Source organism: Chelonoidis abingdonii, chromosome 3, assembly GCF_003597395.2.
Source record: "Chelonoidis abingdonii isolate Lonesome George chromosome 3, CheloAbing_2.0, whole genome shotgun sequence".
Lineage (NCBI taxonomy): Eukaryota > Metazoa > Chordata > Testudines > Testudinidae > Chelonoidis > Chelonoidis abingdonii.
This window is the reverse complement of record NC_133771.1, coordinates 94,318,837-94,336,292: the sequence shown is the minus strand read 5'-3', so window position 1 is coordinate 94,336,292 and position 17,456 is coordinate 94,318,837. Positions and strand designations below refer to the sequence as shown.

General features: G+C 41.0%; 1 protein-coding gene across 2 annotated transcripts in view; it reads right to left on the bottom strand.

Annotated features, from left to right (window-relative positions):
• SLC35F1 (solute carrier family 35 member F1) overlaps positions 1-17,456 on the bottom strand; it is a 408,883-nt gene that overhangs the window by 71,327 nt on the left and 320,100 nt on the right. For both annotated transcript variants that reach the window (XM_075063901.1, XM_075063902.1), the window contains exon 3: positions 10,752-10,879. In XM_075063901.1, coding sequence (XP_074920002.1) covers positions 10,752-10,879 — 128 coding nt within the window. The remainder of the gene's footprint in view (positions 1-10,751; positions 10,880-17,456) is intronic.

Here is a 17,456-nt window from a genome sequence, read left to right as displayed (position 1 = left end):
ATGGGATATACTGTAGTCAGTCAAATTGCTGTCTGATGACTGACTCTTATTTACTAATAATAAGTTAAATACCAGAACTGAAACATGAGTGAGGCATAAGTCATCTTATCACAATAAATACTTCATATTCAGGAAAGCAACAATTCTGCTTTTATAGATACACAATTTTCTTAATGATTGGAGTAAACAACTATTCTGCTCTGTAAATCAGTCATAATGATTTATTTTATAGTGACAAATCTTGATTTTGAAAGACAGGGAGATTTTAGGGAAGTATGATGACTGGGTGAGAACTGTTCAGTATAATCAACGTAACTTGTGCATGCTCTTTTGCATGACATTTAATTGAACAACAAAAAGAGAAGGGCAGCAAGCAATGCACAGCTTCACAGTGTATTTTATCTGCAGGAATCAGGAATTATATTCATTTTTCTCTTCCACCAAATAGGGAAAAAGGACAGAGAAAGTGCCATTAGCACTCCTTTCCCCATGTAAAAATAAACCTGAACAACATGCACTAATCGCATGCTAAATTAATTAATCGCGATCTGTTCTGTCCCCAATGACAGATGTAAATCAACATAATTAATGGAAAAAATATGCAATGTAAGGAATATTACTTGTATTGACTATGTGCTGACTGATGCTGCTGTACTGTAATTAAGATTGCTGGGTTGCACTGTTCTAGTTAATAATTTATGGGTCAGATCCTGAACTACTGATGTCGGAATTTTGCTATTGATTTCAGTGGCATCAGTATCAGACTTTATGGGGGAGATCCATCAATAGACTTAGGCACTGCAAGACAGAGTGTCACAGGGCTCGTCTACACTGTGGAGGATCAATCTAAGATATGCAACTTCAGCTATGCTATTCGCGCAGCTGAAGTCGGAGTATCTTAGTTCAACTTACCTGGCCATCCTCACAGCGGCAAGTCGACCGCTGCAGCTCCCCCGTCGATTCCACTTATTCCTCCTGCTGAGGTGGAGTACGGACGAGACGCGACAAATCGATCCCCGATAGACTGATTACTACCCGAGTGTAGACGTGGCCACAGAGCCTAACTTTTTGGTGCCTGGAAGAATCGCAGAAACAAAACTGCGATCCACAAAGCCGAGTTAGGCATTTAGATTCCTTATACAATCAATGGGGAGAGAGAGGTGTCTAAGAGTGTGATCTACAAAAGCCAGCATGCTAGGCAGGGGGCCACCTAACCTAGCCTATGGGAGATGCTGAGGAGAGCAGCGTCCTAAATCCTGCCCCTCTTTTGGAGATAGGTGCCTACGTCAGGGTTGCAGGGAGGCACCTATTTCTGCTTAGTGAGTCACAAATGGGAACTACAGAGTAATTCCCTCTCTCTCACCCTGTGACTGTTCCACTGTGGATAAATACTTACAGAGTCATTGGGCCAGAGAAAGAGAAAAAGAATGATTCTGTGGTCCAGTGGTTAGGACACCCACCTAGGAGGTGGGAGACCCCATGTATTGTACCCCTGCTCCAATGACTCTTTATTTTTACACAGTGGAACAGCTTCACCAGGAGAGACTGAGGGAACCCACAACAGAATATCTCAAAGCTCAGTAGTTGTTGGACTCTCATGAGACCCCCTATTCAAATCCTTTCTTCCCCTCTGCTAGAGATAGGGGGATTGAACCTGGGTAACCCACATCCCAGGTGAGTGCTCTCACCAATGGGCTAAAAGTTATAAGGTGTGCACCACCTGCTCCGTTAGCCACATTTTTTGAATGGGAACCAATCTAGTAGGTGTGCTCAGACGCTACGGGATTGGACTCTGCACATGAGATAAGCGGACAAATGCCCATAATCTCCTGGTTCATGATTCATTCTGGGGCTTGGGCAGCAGTTAGGCATCCAGACGCATGATCAGGGGCAGAAACATAGACACAGAGGGAACTTAGGCACCGAATAGGGTGACCAGACAGCAAGTGTGAAAAATCGGGACGGGGTGGAGGGTAATAGGCACCTATATAAGAAAAAGCCCCAAATATCAGGACTGTCCCTATAAAATTGGGACATCTGGTCACCCCAGCACCGAGTAAGTTTAGGTCCTACAGGGTTAGGCAGAAATTTTGTGGGTTACAGAGGAGCCAAAACAGGGACACAGGTGTGTATACCCAAGACGTAGGCCCCTAAAGTTTAGGCATCTAAACACCTTTGTGGATCCTACCCTATGTGCCAACTGTAATGTAACAAGAGTCTATCCTGTTTCTACTGTTTTAACACTGAAAGTAGGCATATGCTTGTACACAACATCACAGACATGCTTAAATATATACAGAATTTCAGCCTAAAAAGTGGCTTGTTATGCTTTTCATTATCATCTCCACTTCAGTTAGTACATCTCTCCTCATAAAAACACATATACTCAATTCAACTATATATCACACACACAAACGGATAATGAAAGCATCTCTTAAGAAATTATGACTGTGTCCCATCCTCCTCTTCCTCTCACCCCCGCCTCAAGCAGAACCATCAGCACTTCCCATTGGATGGAATTGGGAAGAGATCTGCATCCATGTAGTCCAAGGTAAGACAAATCTTTTGAAGTATCTCATTGTTCAGCTCCCACTTGTGCTCCTGGTTATAAGTGTCTTCTCAGAGAATCTGCTACTTTGTTCTGCAATTCTGGTAGCTAATTCACTGAGATCTCTACGTGTGAGATACGCACCATTTCCATCGTTTTATGGATTCTGCACATAAGGTCATAGAATCATAGGGTTAGAAGGGACCGCAAGGGTCATCTAGTGTAACCCCCAACCAAGATGCAGGATTTATTGTGTCTAAACCATCCAAGACAGGTAGCTATCCAGCCTCCTTTTGAAAACTTCCAGTGAAGGAGCTTCCACAACCTTCCCAGGCAGTCTGTTCCATTGTCCTGCTGTTCTTACAGTTAGGATGTTTTTCCTGAGATTTAATCTAAAATCTGCTGTGATGTAGTTTGAATCTATGCCTCTCACCCTGCCTCTGAGGCAAGATAGAACAACTGTTTCCCATCTTATTCCTCCTTGATGATTTATATAATACATTGCTGTTCTGTTGTTCAGCATTGCTCTGATCAAGTGGCCCCGATGTGGGGTAAGAAACGATGGCAAGCATAATGGATTGCCCTGATATGGAGAGTGGTCTCATGTTGGGTCCATTTGCCTTGAGCTGTGAAGTCCTGAAAATGTGCACCCCAGCCTAGCAGGAAGGCATTTTTCACAGAATGGTGGGGACGCAGGAATGGAAGTCCCATATAGACCTTTTGGGGATTCTTCTACCAATTGAAACAGTTGAGGACCTTTTGAGGTATTGACACCTGCTTGGATAGACTTTGTTTGTTGGATGCCTAGACTGTTCTCAGCCAGGTTCGAAGATAGCAGGAGTGTAGTCTTGCCAAAAATATATTACAAACGTATAGGCTGCCATGTGGTCCAGGAGTTGAAGGCAAGCCCTCACTGTGGCTTGTGGGCTCTACTGTATTGTGGAAATAAGGCTGGACATTGTAGCAAACCTGGGTAAGTATGCTGTGGTGGTGGTGAAGGCCACAGTAGGCCCAGTTAAGGTAATTCGTTGTGTAAGTATGAGAGCTGACATTTCCAAGCTGAAGCCCAAGTAGAAGAATAGGGGTAGGATCTTGTTGGTTGCTGAGAAATGAATGACCCTTTACAAGCCAGTCACCCAGATAAGGAAATATAATTATTTCCATCTGGCAGAGATGGGCTGCTGTGGCTGAGAGGATCTTGGTAAAGATCCTGGGGTAGTGGAGAGACCTAAAAGTAGGATACCGTATTGGTAGTGGTCTCTGCCGATGACGAAGCATAGAAAATGTCTGTGGGACAGGTGTATGGCTATAAAAAACAAACCAGGCATCCTGAACATCAAGGGAGACAAATCAATCTCCAATGAGGAAATTATCTCTGGTAGGGTTACCATTCTGAACCGTTGAGAGAGGATGAAAGTGTTCAAACTCCTGGGGTCCAGAATTGGTCTCCAGCTCCAGGACTCAGCCCCAAGATCAGAGCTGCCAGACCTCCACACCCTGCCAATGACACTGTGAAGAAGATAGAGTCCCCCAGATGACCTGATCCTCACTCTCCATCAAGAAAAGTTCATCTGCCTTATTGGGAGTGGTGAGCATTGTGTGCTTAGCGTGTGCATTCTGTTTTGGTGATTGTTAATAAATAGAGGTTAAGTAGGATATTACTGTGTAAGGCTCTTTCATTGGTAAAAGATCTGTAAACCTGCAAAAGATTAAGCCTTCAGTCCACAGGGAATGGGTGTTTGCTCTGAGCCCACGGAGGAGCAGTGCCCAGAGCCCACAGAGGGGTAAAATTAGGTGCCTTTTGCCTGGAGCCCTACAAACTGGGAAAGGTGCCTAAATCAGCTGGGTTATGCCTTGAGCCCTAGGGACTGGGTAGAGGTGGGATGTCCTAGAGTGTACAAGCAACAAATTTAGGTTAAAATTGGGTGCCTTAGAGTGTGTGTAACAAAGAATTTTGTGTGGGTAACTCTTCAGAGGCACTGGGTCTGGTACTGACGTAATACCACTTGAGGTTGCTTACTAGAAGGCTTCTCAGTATGTGGCATGGTCTTTTTATTCAGTGCCGGATCTCGGTAGTAGAGGAGATAGAAGCATCAGTGGTACACATGCCAGGTTGTTTAGTCTCCTTGGTTCCAGTTTGAGAGGTGACTTAGCCCTTCTCCTGGTTTCCTCCTCTGGAGAACCGGGTCTCTTTTTTAAAATGTCTGGACAACTCTGAAGGATCCCCAGGGTCTTTGCCTACCAGAACAAAAATATTCACAAATATTCACTGCACTGGGCAGTAAAGCCAAACTGTTGGGGTGGAGAGATTTGGACCCTGTGGGTATCAGAAAATGCTCTATAAGATGGAATTTTAGTCGGTCCTCCCTCCATTTTCTGCATCTGCTTTTGAATCCAGAGCAGACCTTACATTTGGAAGGGATGTGAGTCTCTCCGAGGCAGTGGAGGCAGATAGAATGCCTGTTGCTGCAGGGCAAGTACCTGGGGCAGGTGTGACAGGGTTTGAAGCCCAGACTTTTGGGCATAACATTTTAGGAAGGCTAGATGAGGATGAATCAGAATCCTGGTCCCAACTAGGCAAAAAAAGGAGGAAAGGGGCATCCCCCCCAAAAAAACCCCACACATTTTTGCTAAATAACCAAAAATAAAGAAAAGTTAAGGAAAAAAGAAAGAGAACAATTAAGAGAAGAAAACAGCAAGCTGCATGGATAGCTAAAATGGACATCGTGACATTCCATATCAAGCCACAGGAAATTGAGAAGGAATGGGAGCCACAGTGCACCTGCCCTTCTTATATTTGTATCCTCACTCTGGAGCACAAGAATATGCAGGGCACAGTGGCAGACTAATGGACACTGCTGACAAAATCTCTGACCAACAATGCATGGAGGCACGCACATCCTGAAGTGGAAGCAACTACAGGGAAAATAACTCAAAGAACATACTTTTATTCTTGGTCTCCAGATGTCTATAAATCCGAGGTTTTACTATCTTCATTTTTATCATGCCCGTCAAAGGCTTGAGTGCCCAAGGAATGAATTACCAGATAAATCACCATTTAGAAAAATGGCTCTCCCTTCTGCAATGGTCTTTTTTTGGTGGCTCCGTACACATACGCTATAGTACTGTAGCAGGCAGCTTTGAAGAAGCAGCCTAAAGAGTTGTTTGATGTAGAATAAGGAAAACAATTAATACCAGATATACAACAGAACAGCATATACTGCACTGCATGTAGCTAAGACTCAGGGACTAATTAGGGCTGGCCTAAGTGATGAGATGGTGTTTGGCTGCTGTGGTGAAGACCTGGATTTTGGAAATGAATGTGAGATTCTCAGTCTTTAGACATTTGGGACCAGATTTTCAAAAGAGCTCAAAGCCAGACTTTCAAATGTTCAGCACCCATGTATTCAAAGTTTGTTTCCTTCCATCATGAAGCACATAAACATTTAAAGAGATAGAATGATCTACCATCTTGGAGAAAGATAGGGTGTTATTATGAGGCCAATCAGATTGGAAAGGGTATTTCATCTAATGAAATAGAGCCAGATCCCTTACTCATGATGAACTATACCAAACTCTGAAAGCAATTTCATTGAAATGAATGAGACTGCTTGCTGGGGAAAAAAAGCACTACAGAATGTGAGTAAATGGGGAGAAGGAGCAGAATCTGTCTCATAATGCTGTATGATAAAATGGGGAACAACTGAGCTGGAAGGCAAGTTAGATATGTTTGCATCACACACAATATGTTTAACAGAAAACTTTATAACACTGGTAAGATGAGCATGATGTAATATCTTGTAAATACAGTACCAGGAAACTGAAGTTCAAAAAAATATGCTTTATGTGAATACTGAGTCTAGACCTAAACAACAAAGAAATTTAGAACTTCTTATTACCTTGGAGAAAAGAGTTTTATCTGACGTGGAAAGTGGGATCTTAAAACATCTCTTGAATAGTTACTAAACCTTCCATAGAACTACACCAGGGACATGTAAAAACAGCGAAGATAAATAGGAAAAGCAATACCTCATACCTAGAAGTTAACTGCATAATCTTAAAGTCAGCCCTAAGGGAGCTGGTTCAAATGTACACAGGACTATTAGATATGTTCTATACACCCGATACAGCTGAAATGTGAGAGGACTGCATCACTCAATGCAGGTTAGGTTAATTTATCACAGGCAAAATAGAAAATATTTTACAAGTTCATAGCCATTTGGGAATCAGGACTCAGCTGTCTGAGACAATTAAATGTGATCTGCCTATAGACTATAGAACAATAGCGCATCTTGAATGGCCAGTTTCTGGTGTACTCAAATTTACCTATTGGGTGAATTACTCTGCTCCAAACCATACTGCCCTTTCTCTTGGTTCGCTGCAGGAATTTTTAAACGAAAGAAAATGTTATGAGACATATCAGCTGGGAAGGAATGGCTTTTCTGTAGGGTAGCATCTGCTGCCCTCAGGCCATTCCTCAGCGGCCATGATGTAGATGCACAAAGGACAGACTGAAACCATAAGAGGGCCAGACTGATTTTATGACCATTATGCCACAGTGCCAAGATGCCAGATGCACAATGGAAATACTGCATTATACTACAGTAACTGCCATATTGGGTGAGTCCAATGGTCATTCTAGTCCCGTATCCTTTGCTCTAATCTTGGCCAATACCAGATGTTTAAAGGAAGATGGAAATGGAAAATGACATAATAATCTGCCCTGGTGGAAATTTCTTCCTAACTCCAGGCAGTTAGTGATCGGCTTATACCCTGACATGTAAAATATGAAATTCAGAGTGGCTTTAAACCAAACTGTTATACACAACCTACTCTACAGTATGAGTCTCCTGGCATTTATATTATTAAAAAAGAGAGTATATTGTGGTACTAACCATAACGCTGCTTTGTTTTCATCTCACAATGGTGCATCCGGGAGCCAACTGAACTGAACAACTCACTGTCAGACAGTGACTGTGGAAGAACTTTGAAATATTTAATCAGAAGCACATCCAGAAGTTAATGATATGGCCCACATTCTGCTCTCATTTATGCCAGTGTAACTCCATTAGCTTGAACAACTGGCAGTTTTGAACAGATATTATGAAATGTATATGAAAAACTCACTAGAAACACCTTTCTATTCTAGCCCAAAGGACCAAAGTCTGTAAGGGGATGTTTTAGGGGATGTGTGGGCGTTGGGCAGTGGGGAAAGAGGGGCGGCATTTTATGTCTTTCTCACAGACACTGTGGGATAACATGCATACAAACAAGATTGAGTTCCTGTTTACACTGGAAAATCTGACAATCCTAAAAAGCATAATGCTGTTTGGCAAACACTACCACAGTGGGTTTGGAGTTGTAAACTGAAACTAAAACAGCAAATAGGTTTTATTAAAAGTTTAATTTTCTAATTAAGCTTTGGATTTTTGCTGGGGGCTGCCTAATGTTTCTTTCCTAAAAGCACCCCAAGCTCAGTACATTTACAAGTTAGTTTTGCATGATGGAGCAGAGACTCCATGTGATAAAGGGTGTATGTTGTAAAGCTGATTTTCTACTTGAAATGGTCCATATACCACTGCTATAAAAATAGTGAAAAATTTCTCCTTCATTGAAGTGTCATTGTCAAGCTGTTAAAGAAGTGCAATAATACATTTATTCTCCGCATGTCAGAGAAGACTGAGTGTAAAATCCATCCAGAATAAGATCCTTATTAAACACAGTCAAAGGGCTAGATTCTCAGTTGCTGCACATCAGTATAGTTCCACTGGCTTCTCATGAAGCTGTAATGATTTACACCATCTGAAAGTCTGACCCAAAGTTTCTTAGGGCCATTTCTGAAAAGGATTGAATGCTTCCCACTATGTGTTGATGGCATGCAGCATCTCATAGGAGATGCTCTGAAGAGAATAGTCCTGTTCCCTTTCTAATAAATGAGTTCCTTGGAACAGCTTGATTTCATCAATCTTTTTACCATCTTCCCTTCTTCCATCTTCTTTCCCTGTCAGCAACCAGGGAACTTTTGTTCAAGCTTAATGATGCACTAATTTTATGGTATTTCCTGGGTATAGTAAAACTTGGGCCACAATCCATGAAATGTGTTATTTGGTTCATTCCTCATCTCAACACATTGATTTATGCTATCTCAGTCTGCCTGCTTTTAGGGCTGGTCTACACTTGAAAGTTAATTTGGATTAAGTTAGGGTGTGAATTTAAAGCGCAAATCAATATTTCTGAATAACTCCATGTGTGGACAAGCCCTAAGACAATCCAGGACAGCTATGGGAATGGGAGACAGTACAGTACCGTTTTCTTGGCAAAAGGCCTCAAGGCATTTGAACTTCCAGCTCTTCTCTCCTGCAAGCCATACAGAAAGGAGAGTAGAACCCCTTTACCACCTCTGTGTGCAAGAGGACTAAAAGAGCCAGCAGTCTCTCTCCTATGGCATTTCTCCTATTTCCACCTTCACCACCTGCCTCAGCATGGACAGAGTGAGGATCATACCTCTACCCTCTTTCTCTGTTCTCCATAGGGGTAAGATCCATCATGGCAGAAACTAAGTGTTAATGAAACAACAGTAGCTTAATGAAATGCATAGATGAGACCTTCTTGTGAGGAGCTGTGAACATCAGTGAGGATAAACAATGCAAAGGGGCATAGAGAAACTAGAAATATGGGCAATAATCAACAAAAGAAGATTCAGTTTAGGAAAATGCAAGCTCAAAAATATTCAGTGAGATGTACAAATGTGGAAATGTTGGGATCTCAGCGGGCAGCAAATTGGACGGGAGATCACAATGCAGTGTGGCAGCAAAAAATATGCTTTTACAAAAATTGATTATATCACTAAATCTGTCACAGAGCTAGTCAAATAATTCCATCAGGTATTTAATTTGACAACGTTCATGATATTTCAATTAATTATTTTAGTTACTTACCCAGTTTTTAGAACTAGAAAAATAATTCACAAACCAGGCTGCTGAAGCACATTTATATGGGTGAATGAGAAAGGTAGATACATAGACAGATACAAAGACCTATAAAGACCAAGTACAGGGGGTTGTGTGCCCGTATAAGTAGTGTAGAACCTTGCTCAGAGAGATCTATACAAAAGTAGTAGTATTGATTTTGGTTTTATTACAATAGATTTTTCCATTCCACTAGGTATAAAATAACAGAGTTATTTGTGTGTTGTCAGGGGGAGGGTTGTTATTAAGTTCTCAGTAATTTCTTTGAAAAGGTGCTACAGGTAATTTTAAAGACGTATTTGTGTTTCAAAGAAGTCTGAAAGCCAAATTCTGGAAGCAGAAGCACTTATAGTTGCTCACATTGATTTCAAATGTTTCATATAATCCTTAAAACTGCAAAGTTTTCCCTCATTCTTGCTTCTTATTCAGGCACAATTCGATTTTTAGTACCAACACTGCTCACTCAACCATGGAAGAGATATGTTCTTAATTATCTCTGCTTTTTCAGGACATTAACTGCTGCTTATTTATTTTACTGGCTTTATAGCAAGTTTTAAGCAAGTAAGGTATAAACGCAATCAGACTATCTAAGGGTGCCATGCTATTTAGACATTATATAGAGTGGAAATGTGTTTTATTTCAGAATGATCAACATCAATTCGTGTAGCTATGTTCAGAGATATACATTTTCCATTATGAATTTCTATTACTTTTTCTCCATTACAATGGAAAAAACCTAAGTCTTTAAAATTTACAGGCTATACCTTTAAATAGACTGTTCCTATTGTGTTGGAGGGGGAGGGTTATGGGGTTTCGTTTTGGGAGTTTTTGGTGATTTTTGAAGAGGGCAAACTGCGCCTGAAATAAATGCACGTGATTACTTGATTTAGGATAGTGAAATATGTGGTTGTAATTTTCCAATTACAAACTGAGTCTATACAAATGGGTGTTTACCCTTTAAAATATATTATTAAAGGACCAAGCCAAGTAGCTTAGCCCCACACATCTGAGAGTGACTAATTTACACAACATTTTCTTTTTCTACAGATTGCAGAATGGTCAGCATGAAAATTAGCAAAAGATGAAAACAAAAAAAGACATCATTTTATGAGACATCATAAAGAGGAAGACAAAGAAGGAATTGGGTTGAAGTCCTTTGTTGAAGTGAATGGGGACTTTACCATTGACTTGGTGCAGAATCAAACCCTGAGAGAGGAAATCATCTGAGTACTTACCTGTACACTAGTAAGAGTGGTGTATTGGTAAGCTTTGACTACCAGGTAATTGGCTTCTATATCTATTATCCCCAGGATCATGTACTTCCACCATCTCCGTTTCAAAATTGCCAACAAGTTTTCTTCTCCTGTGTTGGTAGATAAAAACAAACATACAATTACATATAAAGAGTTAGAAACACCCCCACAACAAACTCTGTTTCATGAGAGATTATACTATAGAATCTTTTGCAATCAAATTAGTGGATAGATTCAATTGAACATAAATCCAGATTGTGACTTAAATATAGTTAAAGCTGAACTATTTACAAGGTATTTTAGGTAGGTAAAAACTAACACCTTATTTGTTTTGCAATTCAACACCACAAAGCAAGCTGATTGTCTGGGTTTTCAGTTCACTTGGGTTTTAAAAATTTGTCATGAAAAATTATTTGAACTTAAACAATTTTTGGTAATATTTCCTAAGAATATTTTGTTGTCCAGTTTATGTATGCAAGTCCTGACTACCGAATAATAAATATGATGTAAAACATGACGCAAGAGGTTCTCATTTAAAGTTGAAGAGCAACAGTATGTAAGGGTATCAGAGTAACCAAGCAGAACAGTAACAGAATAATCCAGCTTATTATAAACTTTAAGGAAAGTTATAGTGATCTTAGGTGCAGATTCAAAAACATTGGACTAGTTTAGAGAAAGGTTGCACAGAGACAGATTTTGTGTGACTGGTAGGCTCTGCTTCCAGAGTCAATTTTTGAGCAACTAGATTTGTTCTTCAATGCCCTGGCAATGGAATCCTGCCAGTCACACAATACTTAATTTCTACTACGTGAAGATTGTCAGCACAACATGGCTTGCAGATCAAATCCATAACTTCGGAAAGGTCAGACAGTTCTAATGCTGGGCAAAGGATTATTACTATTCTCAGTTCAAAGGAAACCAAACACACATTCACCAGGGACAGATAATCCTATTACTTATGTGCACTGTGGTAGCACCTGCAGGGCCCCAATCATGATTGGGACCTCCTTGTGTGAGGAGTTGTACAAACCCATCGTAAGTGACAGCCTCTGCCCTAAAGAGCTTATAGTCTAACTATGAACATTAGAGCTGACCTGAACCACTGTCATAAAACTTGACCTGAACGGGAACCAATTGGGAAGTTAGAAAAAGTTCCATCAATTTAATATTTTTTGTGTGTCTCCACAAATCCTTTTAGTGTCAGCTGTAACCACAATTACCAATGGGCAAAATAGGATAAAAAACTAAACTGAACATTATTCCAAATAGACACCAAAACCTTTAAAAGATTTGAAAAAGTTTCATCGGTTTTCCCACCTGCACCCCTATTATTCTTCATCGTCATGTGAGCTCATGTATTTCTAGGTTCCAGCTGAAACGGGTAACAGATGTGCTACCATCTCCTAGGGAAAGGTGGCCTCTTGGCATTTCTGGAACAACCTGGAGGAGGACTCTCTGAAATCTCATGAGAATTCTAATCTACTGTTGCAGAAGAAAGTGGCAAATATTCAGATACTCATCCAAAAGCTTGGACATGAAAAACTGGCTTAACTGGAATATACAGGAGTGGTGCCATTGACTTCAACGGGGCCAGGATTTCATCCTGAGCATTTTCCCCAGCCAAAACTGTGATTCATAGGACGTTTGTTCATTAAGAAATACACTCACACGCACTCTTTGCAATGGGGGTATCATGAGGCAGCATCCTAATTATTTGCTGTACTGGCAGTGACATTGAGAATATAACTTTTGGTAGGTTAAAACCAGACTTTGTTTACTTGCAGAAAGAAGCACAGAAACAGCAGGAGTCAGGAATGTGATTACTTTGCTCAGATGACATCCAGTAAGTAATTTAATAATCTGGATTCGAATGAGTTGGTCCTTTCTACCACATCAGACATTTCCATTAACCTTTATGCTTTAAGTGATTTTGGCTGCAAAACCACTCTGGTTTATGATGCTGCATAGCACAATATATTTGAAACATGCTATAACTTTATGCCTCTGTGTTGATTTGAGGATGCAAAACACAGTAACTTTTTCCTTTGAGTCTGCTTATTTTTTGAACATGAAAGTGATGAATTTTCAAAGCAGCACTTGGGGATTTAGCCACGTGATTAACATCAGTGCAAGTCACACAGGTAAATCCTTTCCCAGGATTTTGAAAATGTATCCCAAAAAGTTACAGTGCCAAAATAATTTGACATACCCTTAAAACACCACATTGAAAAGTGCCAGTGTAATGAAAAGGCATATTAAAGCTTTGAAGTGATATTTTTCCTTACTTTTAAAGAGAGATTAAAAATAATGAAATCTAGTTCTGGAACATTGCAGGGTTCATTGAGTCACATAGTGTGCTACAGTATTAGTGGGGGAATTAATGCTGATACTTGTCAATATTAAAGTTCTGCTTCAGCAAAGCACTTAAGCACCTGCAAGGTCAACCCCAGATTTGGTACCCCTGGAAGTTGGCATCCAGGACAACCATCTTCCTTTGCCTGCTCTTAAGAGTATCCCTGAACACCTGCTTAAATCCATGCCTATTCAAGGGAGCGCATAAGCATGAAGTTAACTTTGAGAAGCTGTTGAAATCTCATTGCACACGCTTCAACTGTTTTCTGAATTGGGGGTTAATTCCTGTGCTCCAGAGATATGGGGTGCTTGGAATAGAATGAAAGAAAAGACCAAGGCGGAAAAAAAAGTGGTGTTGATTGAAAGATCAAGACTCTCTTAAAATATGAAGTGCTTCAGTAACTTTAGATTACTAAATTCAGGGCAAAGTTATTTACAATTACATTAGGGCCCTCTTTCTGTTTTATAAAGAGTACTATTGGGAAGCGAGTTGAGCATCAGTGGAGTTGACATCACACTGAACTAATTTAAATGTGAAGGGGTCTATTGCCTTATAAATGCAGTGGGGAGGAAAGTTTACACAGCTGACTACTATCAACGCTATTGGAAGTTCAGTTATAGATCTCTCCGTACCAACTGGAGAACTTGTGAAATTAATGGAAAATTACAATAAAGGCTGAAATAAAGAATCTTAAGAAATAAAAAAAGCATTAGCTTGCACTGGTAAGTCATGAACAGCAAATCATTTGCTCTGAAACAAACCAAAGTGGGGCACGTACGGTGAAATGGATTACCATGGCTTTAAATAATTATATTTACATATCAGATAAAATGGATGCACATAATCTGACCGGGATGACTTAAATTACAGTACAGCACAATATAGATTGTCTTTACCAAATTGACCCCCAATGGACCAATGGTAACATGTTTTCTCCTTTCTTCTTCTTCTTCTTCTTCTTTTTTTTTTGGATGTAATGTGTATTGTCTTGATTTAGTATCACAAACTGAGAAGAGGAAGTTAAACAGAGGATAATCTACAATACAAGATAATCCTGCATGTAACATATACAATCATTTTGAAAAAAAGGAAACACATTAAGGAAACAATGAAAGAATAGCAAAGGTCACCACAGAACCCAAGTTCAAGAAAAGCAGAAATAAGACAGAGAAGATTAAATGAGTAAATAGACTAGAAATATCTACACCATTGCTGGGTAACAAACAGTGCAGTTCAACAATACTGTAAACTATATTTCATATTACTTGTGTAACCCTTCTGCCCCTCTGAGTTGGCAGCAACAAGGGCTGGGTTCAGTATCCAAAGGTTCCGTAATGCAATGCAAAACCGGCTTGAGTCCCCACCTAGTGACCTGGGATAATTACATACCACCCTCCCCCAACCCCCGGCGCCTCTAGGAGGCAGTACTTCCCCTCTTGCAAGCACAGAGACTGAGTGTAGCAAAATCCTTTTAATAAAGGAGGGAAACAACATGGCATCATATTGGGGAAACACCACAAACAGCATTCATAATATAAACCATGAGCAAAAGACCCACCATGTAAGTTTTGGCAATGTCCTTTTCCCATTAGGGTCTTAAGTCCAATCACCCTGAAGTCCAACAACTCAAAAGTCTCTGTCCCTGGTCAGTGCTGCCCCAGAGTTCAAAAGTTTATCTGCAGAGTTTTACCCCCCCAGCCTGGGTGGAAATGGGGGGGGCACACAGGGTGTTAAGGGGCACCTTATGCGGGCCGGGGCCGACTGCCCCGCCTCTCCATGGAGTTCTGCTGCAGCCTTCACCACAAACGGCTCCACTCCACCAGTTGTGCCGCTCCTCCAGCTGACCTGTGAGCCGCTCCAGCCATCCCACTCCACTTCGCTCCAAACCGCTCCACTTCGCTCACTGTTCCATGGGCCGCTTCAACCATCCTGCAAACTGCTCAGCTTGGTTCTGCTCCTCCCACTGTTCTGTGGGCTGCTCCAACCATGCTGCAAACTACTCCGCTCTGCCAGCCACTTAGCAATAGATCTTCAGGTTCCTCCGCTAGTTAACACAGCACTCAGTGATCTCAGCTCAGTAAGTTTAGCTCTTTTAGTGATTTCAGCTTGCAGTAGGGGAGCACCAGTGCTGGTGCACCATTGGCCCAAAGTGAATTCAGCACAGCAGCCTCTAGATAGTCTCCTAATAGAACCAAAATTAGCTTTGCTCTTCAACAGTGGAGAGAGGAGAAGGTGCAATTGGTGTTCCAGGCCCTCAAAAGGGGCCCATACCATCAAGTACACACACCAGTCCCCAACCTCTCTCAATTCACTTGGTTTTGGCACCCATGTCCCTTGTCTAGGGAGTGCTACTTAGTTGATGGTGAGATCCTCTGTCATAAAATAGGTTCATAGTCATTCATTCACATAATCCGGGTAACACCACTTTATTCCTCCTGCCCCAACAACAGGGAAATTGGGGATCCCACAGCTGTCAAAGTGACCATTTTAGGCTGCCGTGGGCTATGCTAGGCAGGGTGGGTGTGCCTATGCAAACAAGATCAGCTCCTGAAATTCTTTTCCACACTTGCCATAATTCACCACCAGATGTCAGGATAGAGCTCATCTTGACTCTGCTTACATCTGCAACTCTACTATCAATCATTAACATAATAAATGGCAACCACAGGAGTCCCAAGGCTCACTTCTCTTTAAAATGTCAGAGGTTAATGAGGTGCCAGTTCTGACAGACTATATTACTAATTCTCAGTTTGCTCCCTGGCTAGACCTCCAACTTTTGAGAGACAATCATCTGGCCATGAGGTCAGTCCACAGAAACAGGTTCTGGTGTTTACTCAGTTGTCTGTTAAAAGGATTGGTGGTAGGAATATTTCTGGTTTTCACTCCAAGTCTTATAACTAAAATAAAGCTTCTCCTTGTGCACAGATTATTCCAAAAGACTCTCTTTTTAGGGAATTCTACACCAAGGTAATAGAGATGTTGGGGTGCCTCCGCATTGCCAACAGTTCTCATTATTACTTAAAAAATAGCTAAGAGGACCCCAATGTATGTAAAGGATAAATTGTGCTACAATCAATAAATGTAAATTCAAAAGGTGATTTTTTCCATATTGTGCCTTCTACTCTGCACTTAAGCACATCAACAGAAATGTCCAAATCTACATCCCAGTCAGCCCCCAGACTGTCCAAACTCACTTCTGAAACCGTAGGGCTTTTATTATTACTTTAGCATGCCTTTGTCTCAAACCTTGCGAGTCCATATGTGAACTCCCCATCTAGAAATGTAACCTGTGACAGCTCCAAGCCTGGATGTTAACCTCTGCAAAGTGTTTCCTACATGAGACGGACTGGTAGTAATTTTAATCTTAGTAACATCCTCTGACATGCATTTTTCAAGGCCAGGACTCATGGTCATCTGCTTGTCATTCATACTCTACACTTGCTAAGGGTTATCTAAGAGTTTTAGTTTTTTAGTCAACCTTTTGGGGAAGAAATTTAGCTACCCTTCTGACACCTCGCTGAAGTGGAAGATGAGGAAGTTGACTAAGATTTTCCCCCAAAATCATTCTGTAATCCACAAGAATGGCAATCCATAGTGGGACCTCCTCTTAGAGCATCACACTTCTTCATTGCCTCCCCTGGAAGTCTATATTTTCCTCCTCATTGTATTCATCCTGGCCTGGGAAAAATAATTGCCTTACTTTGAGACTTCCTAAGACTATATTCTTCTTTGTGTTGAGCAGAGTCCATTCCTTGACTGAGTATGCCCAGACAGAAATTGTGGAGACGCCAGCTGGTGATAGGAGGCACATCAGGTTGTTTTAGCTAGTCTGGGAATTCCAGAATTTTGGAATTAATGCTCAATGGGCTAAGTCTTAATCTCTCTTGTGTTCCATTAGGCCTGAGGCTGAAAACATCTTTCCTCTCCAGTCAGTGCATTACAAGCAGAGATGTCCAATCAAGATCAGGATGTTACTACTGAAAGTTTTACTAGAAACCAGAGCAGAAAAATGGGAATACAGCTAGTTTTTCAGCATGTGAGTTCAGACTTCATTGGAGGGTCGATCTGATTTAATTAGCTCTGTACTCCAAGATTTCTGAGTTTGTTAGTGATCATGAGAACTCGCGGGTTTCTAACAATAGGATACGCTATGACAATATGCAACTTGTTTACCTTTTGGGGTGGAAGAGGTACAAAAATCTCCTGATTAAACCGCATTTTCCTTTATGCAACACTTTTTGCTTTCATTCACATGCTGCATTTCCTGCTATTTGGTTTGCCCTATTGGACTGGGTTCAGATCATGGAAACCACTTGGCATGCAATAATTATTTA